The sequence below is a fragment of the Leptonotus elevatus genome, chromosome 20 (genome assembly GCF_054856555.1).
Source record: "Leptonotus elevatus isolate MCC_2025b chromosome 20, RoL_Lele_1.0, whole genome shotgun sequence".
NCBI classification, from domain to species: Eukaryota; Metazoa; Chordata; class Actinopteri; order Syngnathiformes; family Syngnathidae; genus Leptonotus; species Leptonotus elevatus.
The window spans coordinates 6,184,171-6,205,733 of NC_141258.1; the positions used below are offsets into that span (position 1 = coordinate 6,184,171).

Consider the following 21,563-nt stretch of genomic DNA (forward strand, 5'->3'; position numbering starts at 1 on the left):
AATTCAGTTACAAAGAACGAACACAACTTAAACTAAAATAAAACTTGTATAAATAAATATATTTATATAATTTATCATCTTTATTTTATATATAATTTTATAATTTATATATATTATATATTTGATCATTTATATATATTAAAAAATATAAATATAAATAAAAGCTAGTCACACATTCACATAGCATTTTAGTTTCCAAGTTACAATTCAGTTCATGCCGTTAATGACAAAAAAAAGACAAAAATGACTGGTATAATGATCATATTTCATATTCATATCATCATGCTTCACAAAAGAAAAAAGAAAATACAACATAAAATAAAAATCAATAAATCAATCAAATTAAACCTCTTACTAAACGCTTTTTCAATTAGATTAAATGTATTCACATGTTGAAATACCTCGGCTGGCATTTGTCATAAACACAATCTAAAAACACATTTACACGTGAAAGAGACACCCCTTAGAAGCTACTTAAAGTTTATTTAATGGGTGCTCCAAAATGTATGTCAAAGGTCTTAGAGCCATGAGTGATGCAATGAATAAAACGATTAGCATTGTAGCCATTAATTTTTTTCATCTAAGATAACAATTTTTACTCATTATTGTCTAAAAACGATCCAGACTTTCAATCTTGAGGCGACATGCTGCTGCACTGCTCCCGCGGAGTGAGGAATCGGCTGAGTTTATGACACTGCTTTATACATTTCACCTGTAGATTTAAAAATGGTTAATAATGCTTCCAAATGACAGGTGATGTGGGGGACAGACCAATAGTATAATTTTGTGTTAAAATATGAAATCAACAATATTTGGACAGCTACAATAGACCAAAAAAGGTCATTGTTTGTAATGACATGCAAAGTCCAAGTGACTAATCACTTAGGCAGAAAAATAGCGGATGCGTGGATGTTTTTTGCTGGAGTTTTTGGTCGCTGCCTGTTTGAGCCGGTAAACATGGCGACGTCTCTCAAAAAGACCGAGAATCCATCACTCGCCTGCGTTTCCCATCAGGCTCGTGAATTAAGTGCACCTCTTCAGGGAAACGGTCATGTTTTCTGGAAACGTCTAAACAGTGGATGACAACTCCTCAGCTCACTGGCACTCAGCTACGGCTAAATCATCCAAGTCATCATGCGACCGAGCAAGTGTTTACGCTCTGGAAGCTTGCCATGTCAAATGGTGACTCTTATTTATGTGCCAATGGGCTGTTAATGTAATTGTATAGCCCTTATGCAGTGATGTTGATATGCTCATTTCCAATCCACTCGCTTTTTCACGTGTGGAAGTTTCATATTAGATTTGTACACCTGTTTCAAATGTAAACAGACATCCAGTGAAATTTAATTCAGCTCAATTTTACCTGTCATAAAAATGTGGAAGCATAGCAAAGTAGCACCGAATTAGTGAGCGCTGTCCCCGTTTTCACCTCGCCCCGCTGATGAAGCCAAAAAAAGTGGGGAGGGGAAAAAAATGAAGTTGAGAGTGTATATTTTTCTAACATGTTGTAATTGCCCGGTGAGCTGGCCTGAGATCATATTTAGCAATGCCAGATCTGCTTAAGGGTGACCAGGAGTGACAAAGCTAAACGCAAGCTATCCAACTCGCATTGGTGCCAGCAATACTTGCCCTCTGCACCCTCTCTTACTCGGCGCACGTGCGCCCGATCCGCTTCTTGCAACAATATCCTGTAAATCCCTCAGTGCTTTCTCCGGCGTGCCTTCTGCATACGCCCTCTTTTAAATGTCCCGTAGCTCTTTCCGAAATGTTACACCGGCTTCCTGCAGGTCTCTTCTCTCCGTGGGATGTTATATGTCGCCTTTATCCAGGATTCCTGGACCCAAACAGCCCCGCTGCGCCGTCCAACTCCGATGACCTAATCCCGGTGTTGATACGGGCCAATTAAAGCTCACTGCACACTATACGTTCTTCCATATGCCATAAAGTCGGGCCAAGATATGCGGAATGTAAGGTTCGAAGTGGTTGTTCTGCTTCCAAATGATCCTCAGGGAGCTTTAAAAAAAAAAAAAATTCTTCCGTGTGTAGCATGTCATCAAAAAGCCCCTATAGCTTGATTTCTTTGTGTGTTGTTTTCTGCTGAACAAATGGCGGCAGTGCGGCCTGAAAAGTGTTTAGACAGGACAAACGTGTTAAAAGGTGGCAAGTTACAGAGCGGGGAAGTCCCTTAGGTGTCACTGGAACCCAAAGCTGGGCCTGAGGGTGTTTTTAGTAAAAGGGAAGGTCTAAAAGGGAACAGGGCGTGGGGTCGTGATCCTTTTGCAAAGTGGTGACATGCTTAAGCTGACGCTGAGATGTTGGAGGATGTCGTGGAATATGAGTGGGGCACGTGAATAATTCTTAGTTTTCTGAGAGACAATTGTGCACTCTAAAAAATAGTTGGGTCAAAATGAACCCAAACTGGGTCACCAAGGGACCGAAATGAATAACCCCAAAAGTTGGGTCAAATGAGTAACCCATAAATCAACCTTCAAAAATTGGGTACCGTTTCTGCGTTATTAATTTAATTTGACCCGACATTTTGGATTAAATAAAAGATGAGTCAGGTCAATTTTCACCCAATTCTATTGGATTGTTCAATTAACATTAAATGTTGGGTCAAATGAAGAACCCACAAAACCTCAAAAATGTGTTTGCTTTGTGGCTTTCTTATTCAATTTGACCCAATATTTGGGGTTAAATAAATGTTGGGGGTTGGTTCATTGCTGACCCAATTCAATTGAGTTATTGTATTAACCAAGAAAGTTGGGTCAAATGAATAAACCACAAAACAACATTTATTTATTTATTTATTTATTTACAAAGAATGTGTGTCTTTGTGGGTTATTCAATTTGACCCTAAATTTTTGGGTTTAATAAATGTTGGGTCAGTTCATTTTTGACCCAATTCAGTTGGGTTAGTCAATTAGCCCAGAAAGTTGGATCCAATTAATTTAATTTGACCCAACATTTTGGGTTAAATAACTCAAAAAGTTAGGTTGGTTCATTTTTTACCCAATTCAATTGGGTTATTCAATTACCCCAAAAAGTTGTCATGTGAATAACCCACAAAACTTGACCAAAAATGTGCTAACATTGTGGGTTATTAAATTAATTTGAGTCAACATTTTGGATTAAATAGCTTAAAAAGTTGTTGGCCCATTTTTGACCCAATGTGGGTTATTTTTGCCCAAACTGTTCTTTTTTTTTTTTTGTAGATGATACAGAATATATGCCTATCGTATATTATGTGTGGGGATCTTTGCGGTGAATTATTGGACAATTTTTAACGTCATTTAATTTTGCCCCCCCCAAGTAGATTATGGGCTCTTCTTTCGACCCATCTGCTGCCTCCATCTTGAGCACACTTGTTTCCAAATCCTCGTCCTGGAGGTTAGCGAGGGCAATCTGTTCATATTGATGAGGAACGTGTTGGAGAAGGCTGCGATTTATCTGCAAAGTGGAGCGGGACAGAACGAGGAAACAGATGCAACAGTCCTGTTTGGTTGCCGCTTGTGATTGAGTATTGTTGTTTTTGCCGGCATGGCCCATGCCGGAATGTAAATACTGTTTGTTGACTTTAAAATTAAGTCTGCTAAAAAAGAGACTGTATGGGATGAGAGGCCTCTTGTGGAGTCAAGTGACACGAGTCGGAGATGATTTATGGTCTCGCCGTTGCCTCCAGTGTTGGCGGTGGCGGCAAATTATTCTCCAGTCCTTCCTTCTCGCTCATTTGGAGCACAGGAAGTGCAGCTCAGGGATGCTCCAAGGCCTGAGCCAGGCACCATCCATCGCTAATGGTTGCTTAGCTTAGCCAGATCCCACTGCAGTGTTACACTGGTATGCATTCATTGCACCAGCGAACGCGGGTCATTTACAGGCTCCTTGAATCAGTCGGGTTTATTTTTCAAGATTGCAGGTGAGCTGAGGGTTGGCAGCGCAGTAGAGGGTGTGGCGCTGAAGAATATTTTATTACAGTACGTCGGAATCGTTGCGTTTGGCAGGCGATCGCCAGGAGCCGGTCTGGTATTGCGCACCTTTCAAATCGAATCAGTTGAATCAATAAGGACTCGGTGCAGACATGTATTGGGTATTAATATGTCATCACCTGAGGGAAATGCCTTAATTTAGAGATAGACTGATTTTTTTTTTCCCCCAGGGCCGATACTAATTATTAATAGTAGCCGATAACCGATATTTGGGGCCTTTTGGGTCAGTTTATCCTGAGCTTTTTTGAAACTATTTAGCAAGATTAAGGAGGACATTGGCAGATGGGTTGCTTGGTGAGAACAGTGTGATACATTAGAGGTGTTTGTTTGTGTGCAATCCGAGAGACCAAGAGGCCAGCCAAGGAGAACCGTGCGCCCGATAAGCTCGCAGATGCACACGCAGAAACCCTGACGACCATGTCGTTATTTTTCTCTCCCCTCTGACAAGAAGGCAGATGCTCATTTGATGCTGATTAGAATTTCAAAATAGACCCGCCATCCTTTTACTCCATTTTTTTTTTCTTACCCGCCGCACTTCTACCAGCCGAGGGCAAGTCGAGGTCAGCCTGTGTTCCACTTGTAGAGCGCATTTGTCAAAGTCACTCACGATTTGAGAAATGACTTCACGGAGCAAAAAAGTGCAAACGTCGCAGGATCCATGTCACGTTATCTCGGTTTTCGCACGAGGATGTTGGATTCTCTTCAAATGCAATTTTCAAAGCAGAAGTCAAACGACTGTCGCCCGAGGGCAACATGATATAAATAAAAGACTGTGATGAGATACCAAATTTAGAAGGGGAAGAGAGCACAGATGCTTTGATAGCACTGCCCCCTATGTGTCATTATCCTACTTTTCGCTAATCGACTTGACGACCCCCCCCCCCCCCCCCCATGTCGCTGGAGGCTAACAAGGCCTCATCACATCAATTACTTACAGGATGATGTATTTTTCTGCGCAGAGGAGGAGTTCATGAAAAGGAGCCACTTGCGCTTTTGAATAATTACACAGCCGAGGAATTTTGTTGTAAAATCAACAGTCAGGAGCAATTGTGCCTCACGGGCCTGCACGGATTTAAAAAAAAACAGCGGTCGTGAGTGGTTTCTTCCCCCACTTTACAGTTTAAGCGCTTGCTTGCTAGCTAGCTCCGCCTCTGCTCCGAGAACGTATTTGTGCCTCGTTGTCGACCATGAGTGTGTGCATATGTTTACGTCCGGCTTAACACCTAATGTGTGGACAGCTTGGGCGACCGCTTTAGAGTGCCTCGTTGTTGCGGTGTGGAAAAAGCCCCATGCGGAAACTTTGAACAGATCTTTTTTTTTATGTCTCAAACGTGTATTTTTTTTAAGCATAAGAAAGACTTTATTGACAATTGAGCATAACTTGGTTTCAGCCCATTCAGTAGACTCACTCAGAGCATTCAAGAACATAGACAAAAAAAAATGTGAACATTCAAATATGGCAGGGAAGTTAACCACACTCTTCTCTGAGGTGTTTCAAATTTACTGGACATATTTATTATCACTTTACAGGGCCTTTAAGAGGCCAACAAGCTGCCACTTTCTCTATTTTCAGTTAAAAACAGACATCCCAAGAAGTGATGTAGCTTTCCTTGTTAAGCCCAGATTTAATCCGTTTGATTGACAGTCTTCCCATCAAGTAATTATAAAGAGGTGAAGCCATGTTAATTGTGCTAATATGTGGTGCCCACGCCGCTCTATCAAATCGCACGCCCACACATGGTAGCAATCAACCTGACTTTCCCACCAGTGACTTTTTCTATCAAGTGGCCCCTTCGGCTGAAATCAGAGCCTCGCTTTTGTCATTGAAATCTCGCAGTTTTTCTTCTTCTCAATGTTGTTGCAAGCCTGCGGGCTCCGTTAACTGCCGAACGATGCGGTTTCCAGCCAACACGCTCATGTTGTTGGTGGCTGCGGGAGTCGTGGCTGTTAAGAGAGAGAACATGAGTGCTGAGGACTGTTCCATGAACTCTTGTGTACCCGGTATTAAGTTTTGATGAAAATTGTGTCCGCTTGTTCGCGGCCGATACATCACATCTCTTTCTTTCAATGTGCTATACATTGTGTGTTGTTTGTCTGTTGGTGTATTGGATGACGCGAGTAGTGTGTCCTTTGAATCAATTGTTAGGTTTGACAGAGCAGCTTTATCCAGTTCGACTTGTATATGCATATCCCTAATATATATATTGTCAAAATTAATACATTTGTGCGTTAATTTAGAGGTAATTTAAAGTTCCTTTAGCGCCACAAAATTATATTTTTTACGCGCGTTTAATGACCGCACCTTACTTGGAAAGCCTATACTGGGGGAATTCCAGTCGCAACGCAGCAGACACGTCCAAGTCAAAATTTAGAAGTAATACATTTAATAATAATGCATATATTTGTAGAGACTGAGGTCAAGTTGTATTTTACAATTTTTAAAATGTGCAGAATGGCTTTATGTTAAACATGAGATAGCTCTTAATATGAAAATAAAAATGCACTGAGCTGTCACCAATGTCTTACAAATGCATTTATGCCATCTAGTGGCAGAAAAATGGCCAACGCAAATCAATATCACACTCGTTTTTTACAGTACAGTAAATCTGTTTAATGTTAACTCAATGTTCTGAATTATTCTGACATGACTGTATCAATGACTAAAAGATGCAGCCATATTTCTATTAGTTTATTTTAAAAAAAAAAATCCACTTTTATGTTAACAAGATTATTAAAATTTAGGAGGAAAAATGTATTGTACATTTTTATTGTACATATATAAAATCACAAATTAACTGTTGAAGTCATGCGATTAATTACAATTACAAATTTTAATCATCTGACGACCCTAATATATATATATATATATATATAATTCACCACACTGTATCAATGCCATGGATCCAACAAGGAGGTAATTAACCGGGTGTTCACCCCCAGTGTCTAGAGCAGGTGGCTCGAGCAGCCAGGCACAGTTCAGCCCTGCAAACACACACACAGAAAACCCAGAGCCAGTTTGGCCATGTCGAGAGTAACACGGGGCGTGCTGCAACACGTCTGGACCACAGCCTAAGCCAAGTCGAGAAAGATGGCGCCCAGAGAGTGGCCCTCCGCTCTTTAAGGACCAATATTAGTCATAACATTTTGCGGGGGGAGGGAAGTTGCACAGGCATCCAAAATCAATTGGCTGTGCATACCACCTTGGCTTTGCTCGAAGTGAAGGAAAAAATGAGGTTCGATTTATCCCTAACATATGGGGAGGAAAGAGCCCGGTTGTCTGCTTCACAAGCACACTTGCATTCTATTTGTTGAGAGCAGGCTTCAGCAGGCTGATTCGTCACATAGGATCCTTGACAGGAAGGCTGTGAGAGCCGACTCTGGGCACCTGTTTGGAGAGCCGAAATAGAACTGGGCTGTTCTTGAGTCAATATGTTACCTGGCACGCTCGCTCTATTTAAAGGACTTTTGGAGATGGTGAACTCAGAAACATGTGCGGCGGAGGAGGACGTTGGCTTCCAGCTGAGCGAAGCCGTAATTCCGTCACACAGTAACTCCAATTTGTTGCTCTTTATCTGAATGACATATGGTTATTTTCTTCTCGCGTACTAAAAATGATTTGTCGCCGGTTTGTTTGCCAACCGCCGCTTGTTTGTTGTGTGATTTCCTAGACAACATGCGGACCTTTTTTTTTTTACACTTCTCAACACTGGCTACATGCAAGGGGATTTTTTTTCTTTCCACATTTGGAAACATGTAAGCTTAATACAATGAATTGGGGCCTTCCGAAAGCTTAATGTGAGTGTGAGGGTTGTCCAAGTGTCAGGTTGAGGGTGTCGCAAAGCGAATTTCACATGTAATGCTAGCATACGAGAAACTCCATAGGCTAACAATTAGCATCTATGTGGCCGTTATTTTGCTAAACAAATATAACACACGTAAGCAGATAATACACCCGTATGCATATATTCTTTGTCCTCTGCGAAGAACAATGACTGCCAAAATAGAAGCTCAGTCATTTACTCTCGCTACAGTCTCTGTTTTGCATTATTAGGATCTTCTAATAACGCAAATAAACTGCGACAACCGACCCCGGCCACATATGTTAGAACACTCAAAAGATTGGATTCATTACATTCTCCACACTTGAACGTGCCTCTCAGTACTTTGTTGGACGATCCTGTTGCCGCACGGCAGTAAATCAACAAAACGCCAGAAGACGGCCGTCAGTTCTTCAGCTGCACACAAAACGTGATCCATCACTTTCATGTTCTACCACAAGGTGTTAATGGTCCCACATGCTTGCAGCTGTATGTGCGCTTGAGATGCTTAATCGCAAAAACAGCAGAATGAACTTGTTTGCGTCATCTTTGCATGTTTCCAAATGCTTTTTAATATCGGCTCAAAACACCTTCAATAGACATTTGTTATGAATATTTCACATTCTGCACTTGTCATGTGGTCAAGATGCTTTTGAATGGAACACCCCTGAAATGGGCAGCAGCAACTTTGCGCTGTCCGCGACGCCTCATTATTGATTCATATTTGAAACGCGATTTGATTAGCGTCCGAATTCCAAACAAATTGGGCAGCGTCGTAACCAGATGGAATTGGGGAAACAGTCTGGGAATGTGCTTCCCCCACCCCCATTTTTTTTCCAGGATCTGGGACCGGGGAAAAACAAGGCCTCATTTCCCTGGCCTGGTAACAGGCTTCCTTTTTTTGAATGTGGATATCATGTACGGCTCTCGTGATTGCAGCGACAATGTGTAGTAATTGTACCTTTTAAAAATAACAGTTTAAAAATGAGTGTGATGGTACGTTGATTTGTTGTCTGGAGAATAGATTCCCTGACATTGCCATACTTTTATTGAGGCAAGACGTTTTTTTTTTTTATTAGAAAAATCGCACACATTTTTTTTTTATAATAATAAAAAAAAATCACACAACTAACAACCAAACAAATAAAGTTTTTCTAGGTACGCCATCACTTGACCCATTTTTCCAAAGAGTTACATGCACTAAAGGGTGAGAGTAAATGTCACAACCAGCTGCAGTTTCACAGATTATTCTTCAAAAAAGGCAAAATTCTTGCCTATAGCTTTTTTTGTTTTATTTTTGTCATTCATAGTTTTGCAGTCGACTAAACAAAAATATGGCTAGGTTAATGCTAACATCTAATGCACATAGACTAGCTAACGAAAATAGCATCAGTGCAACAGATATTTGAACAAAAACAAGAACACATGCAGACAGACAAAGAACAAAAATACATTGCTTGTAAGTAGATAAATGGGACCGATAAAGTGAAATTGGAAAATTAACCCCATAAGAGACATTCTAATATGCATGCCAGATCAATGATTGCCTTAAATCCCCATCTTAAATGATCTGTGATCATGGTGGACCAGCAATGGTCACTTGTCAAGTTGTATTAGCATTTACAGAGATTTGTGCCATGCTTGTGCAAACTTGATTACTCGTTAAAACGATAAGATGAGGAACTGTATGTTTATTTTTTAAAGCTGAACTGTATATTGACCATGTCAGGACATGATGTTTCAATGCGGATGTGGGCTGTAAATTTTAAGCGCATACATCCATTGGCTTGGCATGAAGCTATGACAGTGGATTTACTGTAAAGTACACAAACTGAAAGAGGAGCCAGAAAACATAAAAAAAGAAACAATTATTCCTTGGAGCTACTTCACCTCGCTCTGGTCTTAAATCAAACTCTGCAATGTAAACAAGATTCACAGGTTTCGTAATAGCCTTTAATCTCCAAGGTAAGAAGGAGCAAACCAGTCAGATTTCTGAAAGTGCGCCTCACGTCTCATTATATCCTGGCTCACCTCATCGAGAAGCTCAAACCTCTTCCTTTATCTGAACCCGTTTTCCTTCAATCGTCCTTGGGAGACTTTACTCGTCGGCGAGCCGCCTGGATTAAAGTGTCTCTTTGCGGTGATTAATAACGGATGGACCGAAGGAAGCCGGATTCATAAATTATGAGCGCCGCAAATATCATTTTGATGGATGAGAGACGGAGCTGCAGCCAAGCTCGGAAGCTGCAATGTCGTTTTTTACCAAGGCCTTCATCGGTTATACATACTTTTGCATTTCCGTTCCTTTCGACTGGGAAAGGTGATTTGACATAAAATGGTGGTCATGGAACAAATGACGCTTGTGTCTCAATCGCAATTGTTGTCCGTCCGCAGCGTGTAACTGCAATCTGCACGCCCGCCGCTGTCGCTTCAACATGGAGTTGTACAAGCTCTCGGGGAGGAAGAGCGGAGGCGTGTGCATGAACTGCCGCCACAACACCGCCGGCCGCCACTGCCACTACTGCAAGGAGGGATTCTACCGAGACTTGGCCCGACCCATCACTCACCGCAGGGCTTGCAAGGGTAAGTCCTCCCATTATGCGCTGCATTAACTTGGATTTGCTTGCGGTTGTCAGGAATTTGTGAGATACTGCGGAGAATCTGTATCAGTCGTTCTTTCCGTCCAGTTGCCAAACAAAAATGAAGAATTGAACAAGTTTTTTTTTTAAGTTAGCTGCAATGCTACATTCTTAAAAAAAAGTTGCGTCAAAATTTTGATCGACCCACTAACTTGGTTCAATCTGACCCAATTGTTTTGGGGGGGTTAAAAAAATAGTGGATTGTTTTATCCAAAACAATCTAGAAAGTTGGGTCAAAGTGAGCTAAGTTTTAAGTCTAAAAACAATTGGGTCAAAAATAACTAAAATTGTGTCAAAAAGGGACCGACCCAACTTTTTGGGTTATTCAATTCAAAAGTTGGGTCAAATAAATCGGCCACAAACAATGGGTGGGTTATTAATTAAAGTTGACCAAACAATTTGGGTTAAATACCTCAAAAACCCTGTTGGGATCATTCAATTATCCCCAAATAGTTGGGTGACATGAATAACCCATATACAACCCAAAAAAAACTCGCTTTGTGGGTTATTGATTTCATTTGACCCAGCTTTTTGGGTTAAATAATTAAAAATGCAATTCAGTTGGGTTATTTAACTAACCCAAAAAGTTTGTTCAAATTGGGTTGCTTTGTGGTTTATTAATTTAATTTGACCCAACTTTTAATTAAATTAATAACCCACAAAGCAGCACCGTTTTTTGGGTTGCTTTGTGGTTTATTTATTTGATACTTCTTTTTGGGTTGAATAACTCAAAAAGTTGGGTTGGCCCATTCTTTACTTACAGTAATTTGTGTTATTTTTGACCCAACTCTTTTTAGAGTGTTCCAGAAAGCCAGTTCTGAGATTTGAACATTGTTCCCCCTTTCATTTCCTGTGATATCTGGTTTTTCTTTCTTTCTCACACACACACACACACGCACACACTCGATCCTCGTGACAGTGTAATTGTGTCTGTCTTATCAAAGCAGAGTAATCAGAACCTAAACAATGCATCACCCTTTCTTTCATATCCCAGATGTGACGGATATTAAAACTCTGCAAATCCCCCAAAAACTGAAGGTCTTGCTCCATGACCGATCGCAGCAATACCTCAACCCTTGCTCCAATTAGGGTGTAAAGCCTTTGTCTTTTCCCGTCAGTTGAGCGTATTTTAATTTCTCCTGCTGCCACATGTCTGGGTAAAGCAGAGGTGAAAGGTGCGGGTATGCTTGAGCGCGGGGTGAGTGTCACATCTGAAGTGCAGTTACGACAATAAAATACAGGTGTTTCCAAAATAAGGGGGGAGAGCTGGGCTTAAGAGGCAGCGTCTGTTACTAATCAGACCTGCTCTGTAAATGAGCGTCTGAGGTGTGGAATTAACTTGCCAACAGTTTTTCACTCTTGCCTCCGTCGCCAGTTTACCTCCCACAAACATGAACTTCTTGACGAAAATCAACGGCACTGATGGATTCGTGTCGCGAAGTAAAAAAAAGAAAAAAAGAAAAAGAAAATGCCAATCACGCCTGGCTGCTTCAGAACACAAAAGAGTTTTTTTGTGACGCCAAGCCTTTGCCATACAGCTGTTTTTTTTCGAGAAACCGCTGATAAAAGGCTTTAAAAGTCTGTGTGAAGAAACACCCAGACAATATAAACCACATTGGTTTCGAATATCTGTAAGGGAGGGCTTGATTTATGCTGTCGAAGACCACTGAGTGAAACAATCTAATTCTTCAAGGCGTGTTGGGTAAAAATGTCTGCATTTCGAAGGGCTAATGGATTTTCATTGTGTGAAAAGTGAAGTTCTGTCAGTGTGCCAAATCCCAGTTTGGTGGATATTCTGGTATTCAATCAATCAATGAATAGGCAAGAGAGGAAATAACTTTTCATTTCGTCACACTGGTTTTGCTTAAGTGACATCTATCTCCGTCGCCTTGACCCAACCGACCCCAACTGAAGGTTTATTTGCGATGGAGGTCCTCCATTTGACATGCTTCTTGAAAATGCAGGTGTCTTTCAAGGTTGGTCGGTCGTCCATTCAAAGTCTACCTGCGATCGTCACATCAGCACTCTTTTGAGTTTTCCCTTCATTCCAGATGGTCACGTCCTGCGAACGCATCCAAGCCTTGGATTGTCACAATCAAGTCGTAAAACAAGAAGAGCGATGCAAGCGTCTTCATGTGGCCAATAACAGCAGACAAACATCCACTATTTGCACACGAGAGGATCTAATCAGATAAACAAATGCCCGTTAAGGACTACAAGTCCCAATGCGGCGTCTGTCACAGCTGCAGTCACGCAGGCTTGAAAAGTCATCAACATCTGAGGACTTTTTTTTTTTTTTACTGCTTCTTAACTGGCCCGAGCCCCCCTGCTCATAAAACTTTAGAAGAAAAAAAACTGTTTGAGGAGAAAAGGAGGGGGGGCAGAGATTGACCCCCCCCAACCCCACCCTCTAAACCACCTTACGACCTGCTCATATTTGCCTGCTTGTTTACTGAACACGGTGGACAAAGACTATAAACTCTGATGTCTTAACAACCCGAGTTTGTTTTGTTTAGAAGGTCTGCTCTCACTCAATGTTCCCGTCCCTCCTCTTAACTGTTTGGACTCGATGCTGTTCGTCCACCAGCCAGGAAGCAGCGGCGTTTGTCCATTTGCCACGCTCACGTCCTGGCGGGCCCACACACCCCAAAACACCACGTCAAATAAAAAGGGGTGTCTTACTGATTTAACGCAGGAGAAATCAGAGAAATCATTCCATGGGGGTCAATCCAAGATGGATTATCTGCTGAATTGTCTGTCAGGAACTTTGAAAGATTCTTTGTCATAAGACAAATGATGAGTTCCCTGGCTCATTTTTAAATGATGTTCATATTCATCGTAGTGTTTGTGGTCCAATTCTGCTGGGTTTCATTAACACTAATGAGGGCAGAACTCCAGGAATGCCAGAAATGTTTGCTGCACCTGGTGTGGCCTCTGGCCGATGAATTAGGAGACACGGTTGGCACATAGTGGCAAGGACCGTCTCGTCTTAACAGCAGAAACTCTTCCTGAGTTGGTCCCTTTTGTGCCAACATATGCCGCCATTTTTCTCTTTTAACCCGCGCCGTCAAAGCCTGACTGTTCCGGGTGAGCCGGCGTGACCTGAACGGCAGAGATTTTGCGCGGCCTCTGAGCGCGTCAGATTTACGTCCGCTTGAAATGAACCACGACCACTTTGACACCTGCGGACCAGACCGGCCGTGCCCGGAAAAAAGCCAAACGTGCTTCAGAGGATCTGAGCTCTCGTTAATCCCTCCTTGCCCCACTGCCAGATCTTTCTTGGGTCAATTTCAGCCCTTTAAAAAGCTCCAGCAAACAGGTGGGCCCTCGTACGCTGCTCTGCTCGAGTGGCTCAAAAATGTCCGGTGCAAATAAACACATTCACACTTCCGTCAAGTCACGGAAAGAAAGTGTGGCGTGGAAGCAGCTGCCTGGCAAGCCTTGGGAAAAAACAGTGGTGGGTTCCAGGCTTTTTCCTTTTCCAAGTCATTTTGTCTCTTCTAATCTTTTTTTTTTTTTTTTTTTTTTACTCATTCACTGCCATTGACGGCTAAAGACGCCAAAGTTGAGTCAATCAATTTGGCCTTTCCCAAACTGTCCTGCGGCGTCCAGTCTATCGAAATGATGGCTGAAGTTTCACGTTTTGTTTACCGTTTTGAACACACCAGAAGTTCTCTTTGAAAGTCGCTAGATCTCTCGCTGTCTCATCGTCACCTTCAACTTGTTCCGTCCTGCCCCTCCCCACCAACCGGTTCCAAGAGAACATCCTGTGCAACTGCAAGTCCACTGGGCCGCCACGTATTTTATTGCCCTTCGAAACCAAAAGCCACGTGAGAACAAGCTTACCAAGAGTTTTGCTTGTTTATGTTGGCATTCGCCAGGGATTTGAAACACTTTCGAGAAGTGATGTGTCACCAAGCAGGCACCAGAACAAGATCCCCAGTTTTGCTTTATTTCACACGTTTTGTAAGTCGGGTCCATTTTGAACAGCCTGATGCAAATATTTTCCGTTTCTTCTCAAGAATATTGTTGACATCCAGTTTGTGTTTTCAGAAATGAATCCTAATTTCGTTTTTTCTCTGCCCTCCCCAATTTTCACACCCGACCTCTGCCACAGCCTGTGACTGCCATCCTGTAGGAGCAGCGGGTAAGACATGCAACCAGACCACAGGCCAGTGCCCCTGCAAGGACGGCGTCACCGGCATCACCTGCAATCGCTGCGCCAAGGGCTTCCAGCAGAGCCGATCCCCCGTGGCCCCCTGCATCAGTGAGTGAACGCACAAACACGCTCGGCCCGCAGCGGTTTGATTTCGGCTCGGGGCGCGTTATTGTAACGAAGGGGGTGCAATGGCTACAAAAAGACTTGTAACCTTAAAGTAAAAAGCAGCATTCGCTGAAGTCACGGAGATTAGCGGGGGCGTAATTTAAAGCACACGTCTGGTGTAGCCCCGAGTCACTTTTGGGCTTCTGACCGGCCAAGCCGATGTACGCGTGTTCTGTGGGATTGGGGGCAGCCGCAGAAAATGCCACGGTCATTTCATAGAGGAAAGACCAAAACATATGTGAGGATGTGTGCCAAACAGATGCCAAGTGGTGATAAAGTGCAACGTGACCGTGGCTGAGCGCTGACGGAAGGAAAAGGATAGAAAGGGGCAACATTGCCGTTGCAGTTTTCCAGATATATGGACACATATTACCATTTTTAGGAAGTTTAGTCTTCTTCCGCCATTTTTTCCAGGAATTGGAAGTTGTAGGCTTTATCTTTGGTCTCGTCCAACTTTTGCCCTTTCCAAAGAAGCTCTCGTGTTTTCACAGACGGATTCCCCCTGATTTTCAATAAAACTTCTACCCTGGTTGATTCAATATTTTCTGTTCATTCTCTCTGTAGTGCCCTACTAGTACCAACTGTGCCATGAACCACTACCAGTCCATGGCCCGGTGTTTGTGGTTCCACTTCTCAACCACAGATGTAATTCACCACAAAAATGTTGGGAATTTCCTGGCTGATGTGTTTCCGACCACGCTGCCATGCGTAGTGTAGAGCAAGCAGACTGTACGAGGCTCACTGACTCTCTCCAAAAAAAATGACCTTTGCCCATGTAACGTCACGCTGCGCCGCGCCGCGCCGCACGGTGCCACATGGCGCCGTGTTGTTTCTCTCGCGTTGCAGCTCCGGAGCAGATGGCCGACAGAAAGAAACCACGGTCATGGATGGCCGACCCCAACCATTTCAGTGCCACTGAACCATCCAGGGACCGAAAGGAACCGTGCGTATGCGTGTGTATTAGGCACATGCATAAATTTAGCTCTATTAGGCTTAATGACAACTTTGTGTGTGACAATATGGCCTCATGGGGGGGGGGGGGGCATCTTTGCTCCTGGTGAGCCCCGAGACAGAAGACAAGGCTGTTAAGCAGCCAATTAGTATGTTTGATGGCAGCATCCCGGATCACACTGATCCTCTCATTGTGTGTCACTAGATGTGGTGGAGTCAAAGCAACAACCTCCTTTGTTGTAGGCTGTAAACACAATTTTGATACGGATTTTTTTTTTTTTTTGTCCGAGTCAAAACAGCCTTCCAAGACCTTGTCAACATGTCCCGCTGGCTTGCCTTTGGAGGGTCCAATCGCATTCAGTCAAACTGTATGTTGTTGTTAACGTTTATTTTGGAATGGTGCATATAATTGGAAGAGGACCTCGAGGCGTTCCATGAGGCACTTTTAAGAGAGCCAGATGACAGCAAGGGTGGGGGGTGGGGGGGGGGGGGGTCCAGTGCTACATCTGTCTCAGGATGATCCAAAACCTAATAGCCCCCCTTGCCATCTGTTTATCCGTCTACATGGGCTCGTGTAGCGCTTACACAACAGCAGTGTTGACTTAACAACACAACAAATTCGATGTGCCACGAACAATCTGGACTCAAATGTAGAATTTGACATATCTGGGTTAGATTGTTTTTGTCGTTTCCATCTTTCACGGTTCCCAAGGCCCAGGTTGGAAGGCTGTATCGGCCTTCAGATCGATTTTCATATTTTCACACTCATCTATGATTGTCTCTGTGCCTGCTGACCGACAGCATGGTTGAAAAGTGAGGATTTATGTTTCAGCAGTTTTTCTCTTGTCTGTTTCAGAGATCCCCGTGGTGAACCCCACAGCTGCGGTGAGCAGCACAGAGGAGCCAGCAGGTTGGTGTACACTCGCTCGCACCCCGCCCCTCTACTACTTCACGAGAGGAACAAAAACATCTTTTTTTCTTTTTTTTTTTCATATTTCTGGGCTCCAGTTCGAAGGTGTGGAATAAATATTAACGGAGGGTGGGGCGCCTCCTTTTTGAAGTGCTTTGGCCCAGACGTATTTTTCCCCCTTTGTCTTGAAATCCCGAAGTCCTCCGCCAAGTTTCCTCGACCTCGAGGCGCTCAAAGCATCGCCGCGGCTCAAACGGCAAGGCCGGCCAATAGACAGCGGAGGTGATTGGTTGCAGCGTACGTGGTAGATAAAGTGGAAGGAAGCGTTTTGAGGCGTGAAAAGACTTTTGGCAACTGACTTGGGAGGAAATTGGTTCACTCTCCCTTGAACCCCCCAATTCTCCGCTCAATTACCCTTATTTTTCCCTTCTTGATTCATGTCGATTTGGAAATGTTAATGATTTAATGGGCGTAGGTTCCAATGCGGCAAGGCTTCTTTTTTTTTTTGTGCTTCCTCATGACCACACCACATAATTCCAACAGTTTTATTGAACAGCGATACAAATCAATGTTGGGATACAACTTACCATTCCATTGACATTAAGCTCAATAAGATTTTGATTTGTAGCAAATGTTCGCGTTTGGAAGGCTGGTGCAAACCAGACCTTTTCCTCTTGTGTAAATATTTTTTGAAATGCCAAAAATCATTGCAACGGATCTTCTATTGTGCGATGCAGTTTTTGAGTTTCTGGAAGGGTTCACTCGAAACCAGTCACAAAAAGGTCAAAATTCCTCTGAACTCTACGTTTCCGTAATGGGTGCCAGTCTCTCACAAATGAGTTTTTCAGGCGTACTGGACCAAATTTCTTATTTTACGCAGGATCAGCACTAGGGACGATTTCAGTCAAAACAAAAACAAAAAAATCATGACTTGTGTGGTTTGCTGGATTTCGTTTCTTCAACTCAGAAATGTTCATCTTCCACTTACACTTCCAATTCCATTACTTCAAACTTCATTTTGCGTTTAGGAATTTTCTATGGTGAAAACCAGAGCAGAAAAGTATCAAAACTTAACAGTCTGTTTGCTGCTTCCGTGGGAAAATGTTTCAAATCCCATCTGCAATTCTCCTCAGGCACTCGAAAATACGCCATCCGCGTCTTTCTCCCAATCCTTAAACTTGACTGTCCAAACTGTTGGTTTTGTATGGAAGGGGCGGAAGAAGCAATTTGTCCTTGTCGCGGCAGAGAAAAGGCCTCAACGGAGCAAAGGCATCAAGAAGCCTTCAGCCAATTGTGTGTGTTTTCACTGGGCTGCTCTTCTGGGTCAGTGGACGATTTATTTATTTTTTTCTTTTGGCGAGAGCTTTTCCAGGTGAAAAGTGGCTCCTCATGGGAAAACGCTTGCTGCTCCCCCTGCCAACGTTTGGCCGCCAGTACCTCGGGGCCAACCACAGTACGCCTCACATTATACAAGAAGTAACATGCACATATTTGGTGTCGCTCTAATGAAATCCATGCACATCTCATACAAATGCATGCCTGTCACAGTTGCATGCACACGTTCATGATAATGAGCTGCATACGAAACCACTAACTCACCTATAATGAAAAGGCCTTTTGAAAACGAAGATTTTTAAAACAACAGGGAATTTTTTTGGTCAGAGCTCCCCATATAGTTGTAAAGTTTAATTTATTTATGGGGTTCTCATATTGGCGTCTTCAGACCGGGTGCAATCAATTATGTTTTTGTTTTTTTAAGTGAATTGGGACTGGCGTGCTAATAAAACAAACATAAAACAGCTTACTCCTTATACTTTAGCTTTGGGCCAATTAAAAAGCAGATGCGTCCCATAAATATGACATCCCCACAAATTTTCCAAAATAATATTAGAATAATGTTGTACTTTTAAAAAATCCTTTGTTAAAATGTGACTTTCTTAAACTTGAGACTTTGACTGTATTATCATCATCATAATAATAATAATAATAATAATAATAGTTAATTTGTCAACTTACAACTCGTAATATCGGGTTGTAATTATTTCATTCCTCCAAAATACATCATTGTACTTTTGTAACTTTTTCTTTAAAAAAAAGTAATAACATTTTTCTCCTCTAAAAAGTATGAAATTGCAATCATGTTGGCATGGCTACTTTTAGAGTGCCTCATTGTTGGCCATGAGTGTATGTAAAACCATAGAGAAAAGGCAGGCGAGTGAAGTGGAAAATAAAACTAGAATTGACAGCAAGCAAATATACTCAAAAATAATTAATTAAAAAAAAATTAAACACCCTAACTCTTTTTTTTCTTCCTTTTTTCTCTCTCATTGTGCCTTTTAAACTCTCTTTCTCACTGATACACAGCCAAGTATCCTGGACATTTTTATGACTTTCCTGGTCTTCTGTTCCTTCCTAAACTCCTTCATTTGCTGCATCCGTCTTTCCTCCCACCCCCCCCCCCCCCCCCCAAAAAAAAAACACGCAACACCCACACTCGCATGCAACTCGGGCATTTTGTGCGCGCGGTCGCTTTTGATTGATTTACTTTGGTAGACGACGTGACCACAAGGACCGGGTCCAGTTCACCAGCATGTGGTTTCTGCGTTTCGTAGTCTTGACATTCCGAGCAGGCAGCACGGTCAACTTCCCGTGTCCTCTCAAGATGCCTGACTTCAAACATGGGAAATGTTTTCTAATCCGCTTTCATGTTGTCACTCCATCATTGTCAGAGGTCTTCTTCTTTTTTTTTTCTTCTTTTTTTTACGACAAATATGTGAATTCAGCACGGATCCACATTTCTATCATGATAGCGCTCGTCTGTTTTTAATAGTTATGATCCCCCCCCCTCCTCCCTCTTTTCATCATCTCGCAACAATTTGAATTTTGATAAGAATCAAACATACGGGAAGATTTACATGTGCGTTCTCGCCAGCTTGCCTTCGGGCTCTCCGTCTAAAATGAAATTATTGTCATTTTTCTATCCAGCTTTCAGAATGAGAAACTCGGGGGAAGATGACTGAGGCAAACAGTTTTTAATATGTATCTGGCCAATGTGTGGTCTCGGGCTTCACGCAGGCCCACTCGCACCATCCGAGCATGACCTGCTTCCACCTCGCTCTGTCTTTTCTCAACAACCTAGAAAACATGTCAGACTTAACACTTTGAGTCCTCTGCTGTGTTTCACCTGCCATGCGCCACTGCTTGTTGTCCAGGCTTCAGATGGGCATGTCAAATGTTGGGGTTTTCTTACACACAAAATAGCCACACAAATCTTAACATCATCCTCGATTCCTTGCCATTTAATCTAATATGAGTTCTTTAAATGAATGTGTGTAGGGAAATGACATGCTTTCCGAACTCCTGGTTTTCAATTGAATAGCACGTTGTTTTATTCTTGGCTCATGCTACATCGTTATTTTTTTTTTAAAGAGGCCAAGTTCTGTTTTTAAAGATGTTTATTGACAATCACAATTGAAGTTTACTGTAAAACTAAACATAAAACAACAATTACAAGTGGTATTTTTAGCCAGACCACGTAACTTTACCGTACAAAAGTCAGCTATCTCAATGCTAACACATAATGGGAAATGCTATGGACAGGCTAAGGTAATTAGCATCAACAACTACATGTGATGTTTTTTTTGCCAAACCTCATAAATTTACCTTACAAAATCCTTAAAGGGATACTTGCCATTTTCAACAACAACAAAAAAAGTCCGGAATTAATTTGATAACTTCCTTATTTTCATGTACAATTAACACCTATCTACTTTATCTACTTCCTCAGCACAGGTGATGTAATCTTCAGTCGACAGCAAGTGGAAAATTTCGTTTTAAAGGTTTTAATTGTACATGAAAAATAATGTAGTTATTAAGTAATTGTGGACAAAATATTAACTTTTTAGTGCTGAAAATGGCTCAATGAGTCAAAGTATTCCTTCAAGTCCTTAATGCTAGCACATAATGGGAAACGCTGTAGACATACTAAGTTAACTACTAGCATCAACATTGCAGTGATTATAAACCTTTAAGGATTTTTTTTAATTATCTAATAATAATTAACTATTAATTAACTATGGGTCAAAAATGGACCGACCCTCTACTTGGATCAATTTAACCCAACTTTGAGTCAGGAAATTGGTCTTTTTGTGTAAAAACTCATAAATATTGGTCAGATCATTTACTTGTGTCAAAAAAATGGGTCATTTTGTATAAAACAACACAGAAAGTTGAGTCAAATTGACCCATGAAGTGGATCTGTCCATTTTTGATCCATAATTGGGTTACTTTTGACTCAATTGTTTTTAGCGTGTAACACAAAGGGTAGCAACAAATCCAGACAGAGATTATCAATAACAATAATTTCATCCTCTGCGAAAAATGACTAATAAAGAAGCATCTTTGAGGTCTTCTTCTGTGTTTCGTCATCAAATCTACTATGTAGTAGGTCTTTATATCTTACACCGCCCCCTGTTGGCCAAGACACGTACATCGGACACAAAGCCCAGTTAATGCTAGAAATCATGATGCACAATTGCGCACACTGTTTCATTCGTCACATGTAATTGAATGTATTTGTTACTACTATTTGTTTTCGGACTAAAGATAATACTGTAGTTTGTTCAAGTTACTGTGGAAAAAAAAGAAAAGAAAATCACCATTATTTCTTCATGTTACATTTAGAAATGATGGTTGTGCTTTTAGCAAAAATGATGGCAATTGACGCACAATATTTGCTTCAATGGGCCCCAAGCTGTTTTTTTTTTTTGTTGAATGTTTTTTTTTGTCTTTGTTTTGTAGACTGCGAGTCCTACTGCAAACCAGTGAAGGGCAACTTGAAGATCAATATGAAAAAATACTGCAAAAAGGATTATGGTAAGTGTTCATTAGCATAGTGTGACGCGTGCAATGTGATTGTTGACTTGGAACTGTCAT

General features: G+C 41.9%; 1 protein-coding gene across 2 annotated transcripts in view; it reads left to right on the forward strand.

The window, feature by feature from the left end:
• Window positions 1–21,563, forward strand: part of ntn2 (netrin 2) — a 39,683-nt gene that overhangs the window by 13,407 nt on the left and 4,713 nt on the right. For both annotated transcript variants that reach the window (XM_086065193.1, XM_086065194.1), the window contains exons 3-6: window positions 10,199–10,387; window positions 14,561–14,710; window positions 16,575–16,628; window positions 21,429–21,503. In XM_086065193.1, coding sequence (XP_085921319.1) covers window positions 10,199–10,387; window positions 14,561–14,710; window positions 16,575–16,628; window positions 21,429–21,503 — 468 coding nt within the window. The remainder of the gene's footprint in view (window positions 1–10,198; window positions 10,388–14,560; window positions 14,711–16,574; window positions 16,629–21,428; window positions 21,504–21,563) is intronic.